The sequence below is a fragment of the Strigops habroptila genome, chromosome 3, assembly GCF_004027225.2.
Source record: "Strigops habroptila isolate Jane chromosome 3, bStrHab1.2.pri, whole genome shotgun sequence".
NCBI lineage: Eukaryota > Metazoa > Chordata > Aves > Psittaciformes > Psittacidae > Strigops > Strigops habroptila.
Window position 1 is genome coordinate 67,002,690 of NC_044279.2, and position 17,778 is coordinate 67,020,467.

A 17,778-nucleotide genomic window follows, 5' to 3' on the forward strand; every position below is an offset into this window, starting at 1 on the left:
ACCCCAGCAGTGATCTGGGCCTTCCAGGTAATTCCCCATGGTATAGAATACCCCTTTGGCTAGTTTGGATCAGGTGTCCTGTGTCCGCTTCCTCCCAGCTTCCCGTGCCCTTCCTCACTGGCAGAGCATGAGACTGAAAAGTCCTTGGTCAGGGTGAGCACTGCTCAGCAACAACTAGAACGTCAGTGTGTTATGAGCACTGCTCTTAGACTAAAGTCAAAACACAGCATTGCACCAGATACAAGGAAGGAGAAAGATAACTGCTATGGCTGACCCCAGGACAGCAGTTTTGCAGACCTAATTGAACCAGAGCATTAGAAAGCAACATGCATGTTATATATTCACGGTAATCACATCTGAGGTTGCCAAAGGCTGAGCTTATCAGTAGTGCTTGGAAGTACTGGTAACTTGTTCTTAAAAATATATGAAATCCATCAATTACATATAAAACAAGTAAGGATAAGCTGCATGCTAAATGAATAAGCCTGCACGAAGGCCATCTAAAGTGCTATATGCACAGTAGTGTTCATTTATTTACTAGTCTTTATATAGACAGCCTGAGTGGTGACTGGGGCAGTGCTCTACAAATAAAACAATTGAAGAGTTGTAGGTCTGTTAGAAAAGCAATAAAGTCTTTGTCCACAGCTGCAAAGCTACTGCAAGCTTAAAGTTACCCTAGCACTTAGGCCTATCTACCATATTAATATACAAGGAGAGTTAACAGTGGAAGACTGCTAGTTAAACTCCTGCCACTTATCCTCTATTGGGATTGTTCTAGAAATAAGCCTCTTCATTGGCTGAAGAATTACCATGTTTAAAAGCTCAAAATGCAGGCTTGGTATTCAATAGTTAAGGTTTGACATTTTTGTAGTGGGGAAAAACAAAGTTCCCTGAAGTTTTATCCTAAACTTCTCATCTCAGAACTTGCCAAAGTAATTAAGCCAAGAGAAAGTATGATCACCCTCTAAAAAAATAAAAACCTATAGGAAAAAGAAATCTAAGCTTGGAATAAACCCAAGATCTTATGCCAGTAACTTTATGAAGTCATGCCAGACAACATGTTTTGGCACCTGTAAGGGAGAACCATTTAAATTTGGAAGTTGTAAAACCAGTTACCAAGAAACAGAAGCTTTATCCCGTACAGGTTTTTACTTTTATTTCAATAAGCAGATAGCTGAAGTGCTTTTACTTCACATAGTTCTAATTCATCTTCAAATATGCCAGTCAGGCTTTTGCCCTCATTAGTGCACTCAGATGAAGTGCTTCCTACTGCTAAAACAAGCTATGAAGCTTTTAGAAGTAGAAAGAGCCAGTCACCTATTGTCTTCTTACTAGTTCGTACTTCCCTTTTCAACACTGAAATGCTTTATAGCAGTTGACATGACACGGACATATCATGGTTTTTCAGTTATTAGGCCAAAAAGATCACTGAAGTCTGGTCACAGAGCCTGTTAGCTGTAAGAAAGGAATTTCATAAATGCTTCCTAGCGTTTGTATTCAGCTTTGATTTGAAATGCAAGCAGCACACTTCAGTTATGAACACCTAGTTCCTCAGCAGTTCTCTGGAAGGAAGAGGTTGCATTACAACCCAATTCAAGTGTCATGGGGGAGGGAAGCCATACACATTTGTACTTCACAAGGGTCAATTTTAACTTTAAAATATATTGCAGCTAAAGTGTGAGCCAGCCCATCAGTGACAGTTTTGAGGTTTAAGAATTTCAACTAATCGTTCCTGAAAGACAGGTGATGTGACAAAGCTAGATTCTGACAGGATATGCATTTAAAATAAGTAGTCCTAATGAAAGATGTAGAATTTCACTAACTTCTTGACCTTTTGGTTAAAAGGGAGCAGCTATGGAACAATCTTGAATTAATTTTGATCATGGGAACACTCAAGAATGGAATCAAGCAAGAACTAAACAAACAAGTAATCCCATTTAAACTACACAGTTTATCCTGAATTATTTAAACCTGAAGACCAGCTCTATGTAATATGCATGTCCACACCACATCAGGAATAAGCTCAGTTTGATATATTTAATAAAGACCACTGGCAAGGTTAATACTAAAATGCATATTAACTTGTTTTATTGAGGCACAACAAGGCATTGTGAATAGCCCATACTTGAGGCAATCAATAGTGTAGTAAGCTGGACATTAATACAGTTTAGGGTAAGTGCAAACAATATACATTCACAGCTTTACTAGCAAGGCTACATCACAACTGATAAAGTGCCAAATTAGTGCTGATTCAATACCCCAACTCCATGATTTCACCTTGCACAACAGGACCATCATTTCCCCCCAATAATGGAACCACGTATCTTCTATAAAGTCAGAAGTGCAAAGCTAGTCCCACCCCCCTCCACCAAGGTGTTTGGAGCAGCTCTTCTGTAAACATCGCACTGGATTTTAGTCCTGATAAAGGAGGTATCCCGAAAAGGTGGAATATTTCCAGCTACTTCCATAGATGGCTCCCCGATGCAGACGCAACCAGATTTGGTCTCCTTGGAACAGCTGCAGGACTGCATGATTACTAGCTGTTTCATGATCAGGAGCCCCATCATTTGCATATGCTGACACTAGGACCTCTTCATTCTTCATGAGATTCACATACAGGGGAACATTTACAGCCAGTTTCAGCATGTGGAAGATGAAGACATATGTACCATTCACTGGACAGTTGAACCTACCAAGCTGGATATCAAAAGTTTCTCCAAGGTTGTTCAGCAACAGATCAAACACAATTGGCTGGTCTAGAGTTCCAGGAGCCAGGTTAGATGTTCTAGCGGCAGAGAAGGCAACTCTCATCTGCTGTGGGAGGGGGTAGACGTGCACTGGTAGTATGGTGGCAGCTTGGCTTGTCACTGGCATGTCAACAGGGGTGATGCTGCGGGAGTCTCCCTGCCCAGAGTCCCCACTGTTAAAGGTTTCATTGTCTCGTTCTGGACTGCTCACCTGGGAGGAATCACTCCACCCTGCTGTTAAAAGATCATCAGCAATGACAAGTAAGTACTGTAACAGAAGGATACCCTTAAACCTGCAGTCATAGTCCTAAGCAGCAAATGTATGAGCTTTGCACCAGATCTGTCTTTCAGCTACAGCAAGTTGCCAAAGGACTCCAGTGAGAATAGAACTTTGAAGCTGGTTTACATTCATCACAATTACATTCAGCAAGATGGGCCATAATTTAACTATGAACAGTTACTTTTCATACTTTTAAGTGGAGAGGGCAGTAGCTTGCAATAGTTTTATCTCTAGTATTTCTACATATATATATATCAGCATTAAAAAAAAGCATATGCTAGCTTCTGAGTGAATATAAAATGGAATTACTGAAAAACCAGTCATTTAGTCACCTTCAAGGTCTGAATTTGCACTTCAAGTTACCTCAATACTGCTGTTCTGGAATTGCATCCTAGGTCCTATTGACTTATGATGCTAGAATATTTTAAGTCTGAAGAACTAGAATTGCTTGTAAGTTTTCTGCACCCCACTCCCCAAAATAAAGCTCTTTATCTTTTCAAATATCCAAGTTTAAAAGGGTCTAAAATGAAAAGATTAATAAATCTGAGAATTAGAAAGCAATTGCACTCAAGCTGCAAACCACTGTTATTTCCACCAGAAAGGAACACCGTAAGATACCAAATAAAGCTAAAGTTGCTATATCCTAACAAGTATGGCTGTCAACTGTTAATTCACCACAATCTCATATTTCTGTTAATTTTCTTCTGAAGTATATTCTGCAAGTCCTCCCTCAGATTGAGTCTGCTTTGTCCTAAAATTTCCAATGATATACCATAATTTCCATTTATTCTTCAAAGTAGCAATCTACAACTACTATTCATGTCATTTTTCACCTATAGCATTCTAAGTCCAGCTTTTTCCAGCACACGCAGTAGGATTAAATCATCTTGTTCACAGCTTTTTCAAAATACATGCTATTCATGCTTGAATCCTTGAGTGCTATGTATGTCTTTAGGTTTTGTACTCCAGCATGGAATTACAGAGTAAAGCTGTGTTCCCAAACGATTTTTCACAGAAAAAGTTATCTTACAAGGTTTCTGTGACCTGATAGCTTACCCAGAAGCAGGGGAGACCATGCAATTAATGGGAGAAGCCATATGCAACATTGGAACCACCCTCTGTTTTCCTCATCAGTTTATTTGTGAAGAAAGTTCAGTAAGGTACCATTGTGTTAGAACTTTGACATGTGAAGACACCAAGTTGAGAATACTAACATTAAATCTGCTGCTATGCAATGTTGTCCAAGAACAGTATTTAAGCTCCCATCTAGCTTGATTAATTTACACCCAGCTTCATCAGTGACAGCACACCATTTTCCTCACTATTCACAGTAACACTCCATCTGCTACGCCCAAGCATATACATGTGCCGATGGGAACCTAATGTTACAGCCTTACCTCTTGAATTTGCACGAGGACCACTAGTTATCCCACCTCGTTTATAGCACTGCTGGTAATTAACATCCTAAAAGAGAACAGAAATGTTAGGAAGATGGCTATAAGCAAATCTGAAAACAAGTGGTGCTAACAAATATAGTATTTTTATATTTGCACAATTAATTCAAGCTCTAGAACAGACAATGATGGAGTTCAGAAGATGTAGATAAACAGCCTTACTTACAGAAAATTTACAACAGCTTGTATGAAATTAAAGAGCTATTTCAATGCCCTTCCTAGCAAGTTAGCTTCTGAACTATATGCAGTTCAGTTCAAGCAATACCTTAAATCTCAGGTCTGTTAGAAGTCCATGAGTCTGTACAGAAGAATGTATTTCATTTCAAAGCTGAAGACCCTCCTCCCACCAGAACCATTTGCTTTCTTAGATAGTTTTTTTTGAATTTTTGCCCAACTATATTCTCATTCCGTTATATTACGGAGGCACTAAGCACCAACTTTAAGATCCATAGTAAAATACTCATACCACATCTTATTTGCCATCTGTTTTCATTTCAGAGATTCCCTTCAGACTAAAATCAACATGTGATAGAGATGTTATCTGTCTAATATAATTCCTATTTCAGCTGCTGTCTACTGTTTCAGAGTTTTGTCCAGGAAACAAAGCTAACCTCTACCTTGTAAGGAACAGTTCACTTGTGAAGATAATGAAAAAATACAGTAGAAGACTCAGCTCCTGTACAGTGCTCAAAAGGCTACTGGAAGCAAAGTCAATACTTACCCTCTGAGAATAGGGCATTCCAGCATAATCTCTACCAGGAAACTGCAGCTGGCCATAGCTGCCATTAGTTATTGAAGGTGAGCCTCTGTAAGCATCAAAACCTGTTCAAATAAAGTTGATTTGATATTCATCATTTGGTTTACAGTACAAGTCCAAAATACAACTAGAGCTCCCTTTTGGGAATTACCATGTGCATTAAATTATGCAATTACACATCTATTCCTATTCAGAATTTGCAGCAGAGTCTCACTTCTCCTCCAGAGAAAGCATTTCATTAGCTGCTCAGAACTACTATATCAAAATTACATGCTTAAAAGTATTAACATCAGACCGTAACAATTGCCCGTTTGATACTAATGGGACTTCAAAGAATAGCTGAAAAATGTGCTAGATCCAGAGACAGGATTTAACACAGAATTAAGAAATACTGTCTTTTGCTATTGCAGATGCTTAGCTATTACTGTTATACATTTATGTGCTACTATTTAGCCTCTTTAGCTATCAAACTAACTACCAAAGTGGAGCTGCAAGCCATTTAGTACCAGACACTATAAAATCCTCAACTGCTGTTAAGTTAGAACTGTACAACTTACTGCCTGGTACATGTTGCTACAAGCTATTGAGCAGTCTCAGCCAAATAAATGAAACAGCTATCGCAGATTAAGCACCCTTCCGAAGTGGAACAGACCACAGCTACCAACAACCTTAAGTTAGTATCTGCTTAAAGTCACCTGAAGCTTTCTAGAGTACTTCAGCTAGCAGCAAGATAGCAACTGATTTGCAGAGACCAAAGAAGTCTTCTTAAACCTCTTCAATTTGTTATTAATGCAGAAGGGCTCTCTCCACTAGTGGGAACCTCTCGCCCATCCCAGTTTCTGCTGGTAATATTAAAGCCAGCAGTGCTAAGCAAAGAGTATCTTGTTTTGGGCAAATACCACTAGTGCCATCTGAAGAGAAGACATGCCCAGAATGTTAGCAGGACAGATGCCAAGAGAAAGAATACAAGAGAAAGAATAAAAGGGGGGGGGGGAAGTTCAGAATAGGAAATAAAATAGCAAGCAAAATCTATATAGTTAATTTAATAACCTATTAGTGAAAAGTTTCTACTTTCATAACTCAAAAGGCTCTGTCATGTCACGTTAAATCATGTTCTAGTGTTACTACATTAGATTTTTAAGGTGGTAGCAAATACAGACATACCTTTGTACCCACCAGGGGAACGATATGAACTAGCCAGAGACCTTCCACCTCTAGCAGATCCTCTGACAGACCCACGACTGTTAAGGTAAGGCTGAGGCGGTCTGGGAATAACATTAGCCTGTGCTGGATAAAAGGCAAGGCTACCATTGCTAACAGGAACTGCTCCATCAGGTTGATAATTCACTGCTTAAAACAGAAGGCACAAATGAATTCAAAGCTTTTCTAACTGTAAGAAGTTACCACACCTGGAAGCAAGGGCAGCATTAGGAAGTTCAGAGACTGATTAAGCAGCTCAAAATGTCCTGTTTTCCCATCCCTTCATTACTTCAAATAAGTGGGCATCCTCTCACTTGTTCTGTAGAGTGCTATGCTTGCTGAAGTATACTGCAGACAGCCCAGGCTGTCACTGTAAGTCTCTAATACATTCTACAAGATTCAGCTGCATAGATCAGAACAAGCTTGCTAGCAGCATCAATAACCAAGCTAGAATAAAATCAACACCCAAGTAAGAACTTACTAGTAGAACAGTGTTGGTTCTATGTGAAAGACTACAGTGGTCTATGATAAACTACATAACCTCAGCATTGATATCCTTCAAGGAGATGAAGCAAACTTGATCTAGATAACAGTAAGAACTGTGGAAATCTAGATATTTGGGTTCAGTCTCTTCAAAATACATTCCTACCATGTGTTATCAAGCAGTTCGACTCCAAACAGGTATTCAAGAATGCTTTTCACTCAGGGTGATTGAGTAGTTAGCTTTAAATACAGACTTTGCAACCATGAATGTGTTTCCACAGGTCCATGCTTTATAGCAATCCAGAAAGCTTAAACTGATCCAGTGACAGTCTAAAACCTTTTCTGAAGTCTGCATAGAGCCACTGCACAAGATGAATAAAAATCATGATGTTCCATCAAAAAACAGCATAGAAGGCTTATCAACTGTAGTCTCGGTGATGGGAAGGAGCATTCAAGCTAAGCATACTTTCCTGTTATATTTTTTTCTTTGGACTTCTTAATCTTCATGTCTCACTGATTTCACACAGTATCAGTCTATTTCTAGTACAATTCCTATGAAGATTCCTCTGACAAAACCCCAAGAGTTTTACGTGACCTTGAGTCACTTGATTAGTCTTAGAAATCCAGACCCCTAGTTGTCAGCTTGCTTTCATCCTGGAAAATATTTCAGGTGTATTTAGGAACTAGTTTAATTTCAGATTTAATGTCAGCTATATAAATTCACAAGTACAATATCTCAACATCAAGCAGGTCCACTTTGTGTTGAATAAGGCAGCTGAAGACCCCACCTATCAGAAGGTTAGTATTCCTTAGGTCAGACTGAAAACCTACCCCAACTTCATTTAGCATTCAGCAACAACCAGCACTGCTGTCTCTGTTACCAGAGATTAGGTTGATGTAACCCTATTGTCAACATGTGCTACACAACAGCATTAGAGAATTTCACTGAGTTATAACTCACAGCACATGTTAATGAATTAAAATACTAGAACCTAAATATCTTTTAAAACTGCTAGCAGATACACATACAGTTCTCACCTGAAGACAGAGATTCTTGTGAAAGAGGCGTTTGTTCTGCAACATGAGAAGACTGCAACTGGCATTGAGGAGGAGTCTGTGTACTCGCTGTAGAGAAACTCTGGTTATATCCTGCTGAATATGAAGAATCCTCCTTAATTTCCTGGTCTTTACGCGGAGGCAGTGGTGCATTCACTTTAAATACCTACAACATTTCAAGACAAGTGCTTAACACTACCAGCTAAAGTCTCTGCCTAATGCCACCACCCTGTTATGCTGTGGTTTAAATTCATATCCCTAGATCAGTTACTAGAACACCCATTTCTTAGAAATAAATCAAGGAGATTGTACTTCAACCCATCCTTTTCCCCTCTCAGTGAGCTTATGGAAGTTACTCCTGTTCACGTAGCTACTACCCAAGAAACATAGCTTGATTGATCATAGGTACTGTATTTGAACAACAGAACAGCTACCATACAGTAAGCTACTTTCTATGGGAAATCCACTTATAAAATCACTGACTACCCATCCTACAGCTTTTGACATGAAGCTGGGACACCCTATACCAAGATAGATATTCGCATCTGGGAAGAAATTGTCTTTATACACATCTTGGAACCTGATACCACACTACTAGCCACTATATTAGCCTTCACTGCTTCGGTAAACTGAGCCTCAACTTTCCTCTCATTTTAAGTTCTCGCAGAGTAAACATGTAACCTAAGTAACAGTCTTGTAATTCAAATTTTAATGTTACAGCCTGGGCAGAAGCATGGTGTGCAGATACTGTTAGTTAAACCTAATCAACCAGAGTTCAGTCACTCCAGTGACTGTATTGCTTTATAGCCAATAACCCAAAGTTACCAGAGTTGACATTGTCAAAAGCAACTAGAACCAAGATCAAGTAGCAAAGAAGTCTGTTTTGAGTAAAAGTATCCAAATTTTACATAAAGAACTGTCAGCAGCAGCAATACCAGAGTCTAGAGGTGCATCTGACCATTTTCCAAGACTATAAACTGTCTGTAGACAGACCAGGGCAAAAGCATAGCTAGATGCAAGGAACAGCTTCACAATTCTTGTCATTTGCAGAAGCCTCTAAAATTAAAATGGGAAATGAACACCTCTTACAAGGTCCAGAAATCAAGTACTGTCTCTAAGAGGGAGACAGCACAGAAACCCTTCATGATACTGGAGTGTTGAGTATAAGTTTTGAACCATTATAACACAAATAGATTTTTTTTTTTTTTAATTTACCAGATGAAGTGATCAAAGTGAACAGAAGCAATCCTGTTTCAAGAAGAAATTTGAAGATACTGTGCAGTCAGGCTGTCAGCTCCCAAATCCTGAAGTATTTGTAGCAAGTGGTCTACTTTTCCCTACAGTGAGGGTTACAGGTGGAATTCTAATAACAGAGTAGGGCTACAAGTAGTATCTGCCTTTAGGCTTCCATAAGCACAATGGCACCAGTAAGATGTTCAGACACCTGAGGACATGTAATCAGATGCTTCCATTACTGTCACTGTACTACCATTATTGGCAAGGAACCATCTACCTCCTGGCTATCTACTGAAATCCAATGGCTATGTTTTCCTGTCAGTTGTGAGAATCTAAGCAACATAGGGAAGAAGAAAGCACTGCACAGTTACAGACTACTATGACTAGAAGAGGAATTAACATCCTGGCAATTAGTGACAGATGTTTGCCAGTTTGACCCAAAAGTCCCAGGAGAAATATTCAACATCTAACATCTCTGAAAACACCACAGCATTAATTCAAGTGAACTTTCAGTGGTACCATTAAGATCAAAAGCACTCCAAACACAGACACTAGGTACAGATATAATCTGAATGACTGAGACTGACTCCATGCTTACATCCTAACAGATGCTTATCTTATAAACTGGGTCCCCAGAAAGACTCTGGATCTGTGATCGTTCCATGATCACAGAATGCTGCCACTTCTCACTTCCATGAAAAATCACCACCTAGCAACTTAGCATTATTTAAATAGATCTGGCTTGGAAAGAACCACCTCTCTGCCATCACTTCCCTTATTCATATGTAACTGATTCTGTACCTCTGAGGAAGGTGGTTCTTGAACCTCTTCTACAAATACCAAAAACCAAGGAGAAAAAGTCATGGTATGATTTTCTACAGACCACAGCAGAGTGTCATAGATGTTTTAGTGAAATCCTGTGCTTTAAAACACTATTAGCTATCTTCTTCCACCAAATCCTACTATGTACATCAGTACTGCAAGATGCAGATCATCCAGCAAGTTGTGGAATTGCACTGTGACATTTGTTGAAACAGAGAATGCCTATGTGGCACATGGAGACTGTGACTTCTTTTTAAGCTTGCTTTTGAGAAAGAACATTAAATGAAGGTCTCTAGCATCTTGTGAAGGTATCAGAGAAGTAAATAAGACCAAGTACAGGGAAGGAAACATTAACAACTAAATGGAGACCCTTTCTCTGAGTCCCTCTAAGCCTGCACTGCAGATTACCAGGCAGTAGCAATGTTAGTGACATTAAAGAACATTAGTAATGATGTATGGCCTGAAAAAAAAAAATAGTATCTATTTGCAAAAACCACCACATATAGTCTGTATGGACTATTCCCCAGACATCTATATTGATTCCTGGTTAACGAGATAGGATAAAGAGCTACACTGGTGTATAAAGGACACATTTTCCATGATTCAAGTGGTCTGAGTTTTATCCCACTAAAGCAAACAGTTTAAAAGGCAGCAAGACAGGTTCAGGCTTCAGAAAGCTCTTCGTCCTAACAGCTATACTTGAAGATTCCCTCTTTCCTCTGCAGTCTATTATTTAAAATCTATGCTTAAGAACAGTTTAAGTACAGTCAACTTTACCTTGGGGCACAGCTATAAATCTGTTGATTTCAGGTCTGACTTCTCCCTCTTAGTTCCTTGAGGCTACTAATATATCCCACTATTTGATCTGGGGACTATGCAGAGCAAAACCAGGATCTGTTCTGTATCAAAATGATCTATGAAGTTCCACACTATATCAAGAGGATCCAGTTCCCCAATATTAGGACTAAGTTAACAGCATTATTGTAAATCACTCTTCTGTGGCCTCATGTTGCACACTTACGGTCTGCATAGCCTGAAAGGGAGCTGCTGTTATTGTGACAGAACTGCTGCTTGCTGGAGGAGACTGAAAGCTTTGCGCTGGTGGTACTGGTGTCGCGGAAGTGCTTGAAGTAGGCAATGGTGACTGTGGCTCACTTGGGAGGGGAACAGTGGCCTGGGGGAAGAATAAATGTAATGAAAGGTCACTTGATAGTTATCAGGCAGTATCAGAGCATTTAATTTGTTCTAAAGCCTAGACTGACAGAAGTCAGCAGTTTCTACAGGATGACATTTGGACATAGTAAAGCTACAAAATAGTTTTTGCTTACAATTCCAAATCTTGCTGTGCATCCTCAGCAAACAGTACTTCTATTGCGGTCTCTGCTGATTAAGTGAAATGTGCCTATGAGCTACTATACATACCATTCAGTGTAATAATTTCACAAAAGAAATACTAGGTATTTTTTCCCCACCACTAAGGAAACAGAATGCCTTCTCTTCCATTTATTGGAAGATGATTCTCTGGCTGATACTAAAAGTAGTTTATCTTTTCCAAAGGAACTCAGGAAGTTTAGAGGGTTTGATTATTTTCCCCTCTCAAAGTTCCAGATTAGACACAATGCTGAGTTGTCCAGACCAAGTATTAACCAGCATTAAGCCTCATCTGTGCAGACAGCAAAGTGAAGTGTTAATTTAGAATACTAACATTTATAGGAATCAGATGCCAAAGGAATATAAGGCTTTAGACATTTCAGCAACTGATATATTTACCAAACCACCTATATTTGTGACAGCTTACCTGGGCAATTTCAATCTTTTTAGGCATCAGGGGCTCAGAAATACATGAACTTGTCTGATACAGTGGCTGGGAAGTATATTTCTCAGTCTCTTGAGAAAGCGATGCTGATGCCTAGAAGAAGCCATACATGCACCTGCTATTACAAGAAGTACTGCAGAAAGTACAAACTTCTATTAGAGCTATGACATACCAGTGCCTAAGTTGAAACAAGTGGATTTTGAAAGACCATGACAAACATTAGGTCCAAAGTAGATGTACTAAATAGTCATCTTAACCAAAAACTTCAAGTAATTAGCATTAGAGTTTCAGACTGATTACCCTTCTTACACAACAGGTTGTACAACTAGCCCTACAAAATCAGGTAGTTTTAAGAACTGTAGATTGCTTCAACCAGTTACTACAATGAAGTCTGGCACACATGTGTCTTCTTGAATTAAACAAGGACATATCTGATGTTAAGCTTCAGGTAAGCTCTGTTGAACGAGGCTTCGGAGCCAAACTTTGTTTGCTTTTGCAAAACCTTCATGTCCTAGTTAGCTCACACTATAATGCTAAGTTTAAGAGTTGCTTACACTTAAGATGCACAGCCTAGGGCTAACGGCTACCAGTTCCATTCTCACTATGTATACCATCACAGGTGCATCAGAAGTGGTATGCACTCGCATACCAGGAGAGTGCACTGTCACCATGAAGGATATTCCCTGGTTAAGCTTTGTTTGGTCTCAGCACATCTACTGCTTTCTATGAGAAGCAGAACTGGAAAAGACACCACACTCCAAGCCCAAGGGACTAGAGGTGCTGGGCACAAGCAACCTTAATTCCGAACAGTAAGTTTAGAAATAAACTCAGAGCATGTTCTACATTATAGCACAGCACAATGTCTTTCAAATGCATATTGAACAGTAAAATTATTTGTCATATAAAATCCTTGTCAGCACAAGAAGTCTCCTGACACTAAGTGAGAGAAAGTGTCAAGAACCAGGCCAAAACTGCTGATTCAAGGGACAGCAAGACTAATATTCACATCAAGACTGTTATATTCACCTATACAGTATATTAAGGAATAGAGTAAATGCTACATGCACAGTATACTGGTGGCATGTACATCAGCAAAAACATTTTAAAAGCATGAACATTTCCCCATTATAATCTACATACACTGTATTAGAGAGTCTAATGGGAAAGCAAGCCAGCTGTGTTTCTGAAGACAGCACCACCCTTAGCAAGAGGTCTTTAAGACAGTGAGTTGCATAAAGTGAAACACTATTTGTGGCTCTAAACAATAGCTGAATGCTCGTTGAAGACTTAACTGCACACAGGTACAGCTAACACAAAATCTAAGGTCTTGGCTGAAAACATTAGCAAGTCAGTATTTCTTCAGTTACTGCTCAAGAGAGCACATCTCAGCCGTACACAGCTTACACAGAAGTCTGCTGTTTCATGACATTATCCCAATTTACACATCCTCTATGTTATTAGAGGGAGTATTCTACACTGTAACCAAAACAAATACTCATGCTGCTCGCATGTTCCCACAAGAATATGCATCACTCTAGCCTGCATTTCTTCACCCCACACCCTTCCCATTTCAAGGGGCAGACTGCTTGCTTTGCATTCATGTGGCATAGGAAAACTTTCCCAACCATCTTCACGTATTCCAGCATGCAAGCCATACTGTTGCTGTTACTCCCATTCTGTCCCTCCATGTTGTTCCGGGAGAGGTGCCACCACAGCTTTTGCTAGGGCTGGCTATCACAGAGATTTCTGAATGCCAGTGAAGCCCAGGGTATATTACCTGCGGTGTCTGTGGTGTCACCAAGTCTTCAGTTTCAGAGCCAGAAAGAGTCTGATCAGCAGATGCTAGGGAAGTATTTGAACCATGCAGTGCAATGGATGAAGCAGCAGCCTTGCAAGAAAAGAAAAGAAAGTTTTAAAATATTATCTTAAATGTCTGGTTTCACTGAAACTCACACTCTGGGCATTTTCAAGTAAACCTCAGAATGAGCTGAAGTGCTTTGAACAGTGATCTAAGTTTCTTAGGAATTCTTGTTCATGGCAAGGAAACCTATTTAAAAGCCAAAGCAGCAATGTATTCAAGCACAGTAAGTGAATTTAAGGTTCATGTAAGCATGGCTGCCAAAGCCTGACACACTATTTTTGGCATAAGTGGAGATCTCAAAGATGAATACATGCACTATCTAAGAAAGAAACAGCGTGTTCTTTGGCACACAACTATTAGCTATGACTTGAGTCTACGGGTTAAGTATTCAAACTATTTCAGCATGTCTTCAACATACTTTTTACTGCAAGAAATTTCAAACATTTGTTGCTGCTTTTCAAGCAGAAGAGCAGCCAACTTTGTCAGCATTTGAGTGATCTTAGGTTTGTAAGCTACATGAAATTTGTTACAAAACTACTGACAACAAGAAAAGCAACTGAAGTACTAAGTCTGTTCTAGTGAATAACCTCTATGTCATTTCACAGCTACAGTTCTGCCTCTTCAGGACAGTCCTTACTTCAACTTACTTGAAGGGGCTGTTGAAGAAAGTCATTCTGACTTGGCAGTTTCTGTTCTTTTGAAGCTGTAAAAAATAATATGTTAAGTAACATTTACTTTTAAATTCAAATACTACATGCAGTTTCAGTGTGCAGATCTACATTTTGAAAGCATTTGGTGTATGAAAATGCATGCTATTTCAAGTGTGCACTGCAAATATTTAGAAGAAGCATCAGTAAACTATACCCCATTGAAAGCTTTTCTTTTTTCTAAAAGAGGAAAAAGTATTCAATGATAAAAATGCTTCTACCACAAAAGATACCCACTTTCCATATTAAAAAAGTGTAATAAACTAGCTAATTTTGTTTCACAGCCCAAGAGCCACCCAAAGAGTTTCTTAACAAGTTCCAATTTTCCAGGTGTAGCCAGAAAACTGCTTTGTCCTGAGCTCATTCACAGCTTGTGTTTATATACACCACATCTAGACAAGTTTGTTACAGATACAGCATGTCAATTCTGCTGCTAGGTTCAGATGCATAGGCCACTCAGTGTTTACACAAGCATCCCACTTCCAGGCAGATACACCAACTTTAACCCACCTCCAGCAACAAATAAGCAGGTAAGTGGTTTGAGCTGCCTTTTTTATTTTATTGATCAGACATTAGTATTTTTTTATAATTAGACAAGTTGTCTTCACCAGGCCTACTGATCTACAGCCCAACCAAATCCTGTTAGCATTTGCAAAAGTCTTACATACAATTTACATTCACAGTATTACCTACCTGCAGGACTACTTGCTGGAGTAACTGAAGGTTGTTGGGATGAACCAATGGCACTTGGTGAAGCTTTATCAAAATCTAGAATGGACTCCTTTTGCAAAAAGGATCATCAGTTGAGAGAAAAAAAAGAATTAAACTCCAGATATAAAGCATTCTCATCTGACAAGTTGCTGTTAGCTAATTAGAGTTAGATTCATTCAGTGCAAACACACATTGTCAGCACTGTTTTCCCTAACCCAGTAGGAATTGGAGCTGTGTGCTACAACAGCAGAGGAAAAAAAACCACATACTTGCATGAAGTTGTAAGTCCCCTGTATCTGAGTCATCAGATCCTGAAGTTTTTCCCTTCTCAACACTGGATCTTTTGGAAGAGTTGAAGTAGAGCAAAATTCTGCAGCTGGCTGATGTACAGGTTTAGGCACCTAATAAAAAGAAAATACATTGAATCTAATACTGGAAGCGAGACAAGGTGTCTTATCCAATATACTTCCAAGCAACCTATAGGTGTCAGACACCATGGGCCATGGAATTCTCTGCTGTTATTGATATTTCCTGAATCAAGCTTTCACTTCATTAAATAAACAGCAGCTTACTGCTGCCACAATATTAATTCACCTCATTCAGCTTCATACAGTCAAGTGTACAAGAAGACAGTAAGTTGCCTGCATTTAGTGCATCGTTAGGAAACCCACACACCCAGGTTGAAGACCAGAACAAGCTTAAAATTCAAAGCTGCATCACTCAAGGTTTAAAACATACTCCCCCCTCCCAGTAGAACCCACACCAGTAAGTACAGATCTTTAACTAGGATGGCATTTCCAGACATTCTGAAGAAACTGCACCTAAGAGATATATTGCAAGCAGGTTACTCAGGATTAGACCAAGGTGCTTCCACTAATGAGCTGGATACTCTTAATGCACCAGCTGCTGCAGGAAGTATTACATTAAACTTTTCAAACTTGTACTCCCACATGAGAGCCTGACTTTGTGGCTAAATATTTACTTCTGTAGGAACTTAGTATTCTTTGATTGTTTCAGATGGTCCCTTAACAGTTCATCACAACTTGTTCTCACTTCACTTTAAAAGAGGAAAATGTTTTGTCAGAGATTCAAGTTTAAGGTACCAGAAAAATCATGACAGTAAACTCTTTAAATAGCAGAAGCCCTGTTATTTACAGAGTGACAGTAATATCAGACTGACTAGATAGCCTAACATGTCTTTTGAAAGAATCTTGGGGAAGTGGTAGGCTTGTTACAAGTATTTTAAACCCATTATTTTTAGTGATTCTCTAAAGCTTTGCTTCTCTTATTTTTGTCTCTGCAGCTAGAGAGAGGCAACTCTGAAGACATTAAATAGCTGCATTATTTCAACTGGCTCAAATGTTGAGACACAGGAACATATGAAAGCCTTTACTTTCCTACAGATAAACATCTGTCTTTCTCATAGGAGATTACTATGATATACTATATAGCAGTTCAGAATTTGTACGAGTTCATTAGAAGACTATATGGCAGAAGGGTATGTGTCATGACATTCATCATAAATTCAAAACAAATTGACAGAATGCTCTTTGTCCAATTTTAGAACAACAAACCCCAAACTACTCTTGCATGTCTTCAGCAGTTACCTGAAACTAATCCCTACCATTTGCAGAATTTCCAGTAACACGGACATGGAAGAAGCTTGCAGGGTTTAGCGAGCTTCACAAAGCATAATCCATGTACATGCAGCGCATTATCTCTGGAGGACTTCATTCCTAGTATTTGTGGTCCACACAACAGCCACTTGTTGAGCTATGGGAAGTTTTACTTCTTCCTAGAGCTAAGAGCGCCATCTTTGTACTACTCAGACTTTCTGATGCACATGCACTACCTTTAGCTGCTGACTATACAAGTTTATATTGCTGTATAGTTTTCATTAATGAAGAGACACTAAAGCTATTAAGGATCTAACTGCAGGAAAAAAGACACAGTTGAATAAAGTTAAATCTCAGCAAATTATATATTAAGTTACTAGGAACCTGAATCTTCCTGTTCATCACTTTATTAGCCCACTTATAAGCAGACTTAAGACACTTGCTGTCACGGTAAATCCATTACGGGTAAACTGTTCTACTACTCTCTTCTTTACTGCAGTTTACTAAGACCCAAGTACACAACTAAACTGGTTCTGTAGTTTTGCAAACTGATAACAAGTTTCTTGCTGTTAAGCCACCTAACCAGGTCAAGTCTGGCAGTGTCTGTAGCTATTAAGATTGTCCACTAGTAATGTAAGTTAGACTTGTATGTTAAACACAAGTAAAAACAGCCTTAACAGGATGGAAGCAGCAGAAACTGCAGTTTCACTTGTGATTGCAAAGATATTACAATCTTCTGTATGCTTTTACAATTTGTTAAGTCTCTTCATCTCCTTCCCCAGCTCATATGCTTGTGCATTATCCTGGCAGCATTCTTCAACTAGAAGAGCAAGCATACAGGGTTACACGTACGATTAGGGCTTTAAGCCAGGATTAAAACACTGCGACTCTCTATCTGGTAGAAGTTACCTTCCAGTTCCTACATATATTAAAATACACCAGCCCAAAGTAGCTATACTGAAGTTACCTCATTGATTTGCTATTTTGCTGGTACTTAAGTGTTCAAAACTAGAGTAATCAAGTGCAATACAA

At 39.1% G+C, this 17,778-nt stretch overlaps 1 protein-coding gene across 6 annotated transcripts in view; it reads right to left on the reverse strand.

The window, feature by feature from the left end:
• Nucleotides 1-2,063: 2,063 nt before the first annotated feature.
• The window catches only part of CAPRIN2 (caprin family member 2), a 35,564-nt gene continuing 19,849 nt past the window's right edge, over nt 2,064-17,778 (reverse strand). For 4 of the 6 annotated variants that reach the window (XM_030480097.1, XM_030480095.1, XM_030480096.1 and 1 more), the window contains 11 exons: nt 15,400-15,531; nt 15,113-15,200; nt 14,360-14,415; nt 13,629-13,739; nt 11,834-11,944; nt 11,057-11,209; nt 7,960-8,143; nt 6,403-6,588; nt 5,203-5,303; nt 4,425-4,491; nt 2,064-2,981 (listed from right to left, as the gene is read on the reverse strand). In XM_030480097.1, coding sequence (XP_030335957.1) covers nt 2,413-2,981; nt 4,425-4,491; nt 5,203-5,303; nt 6,403-6,588; nt 7,960-8,143; nt 11,057-11,209; nt 11,834-11,944; nt 13,629-13,739; nt 14,360-14,415; nt 15,113-15,200; nt 15,400-15,531 — 1,758 coding nt within the window. In that variant the 3' untranslated portion in view covers nt 2,064-2,412. The remainder of the gene's footprint in view (nt 2,982-4,424; nt 4,492-5,202; nt 5,304-6,402; nt 6,589-7,959; nt 8,144-11,056; nt 11,210-11,833; nt 11,945-13,628; nt 13,740-14,359; nt 14,416-15,112; nt 15,201-15,399; nt 15,532-17,778) is intronic. The other 2 variants (XM_030480100.1, XM_030480098.1) reach the window with 2 other exon arrangements.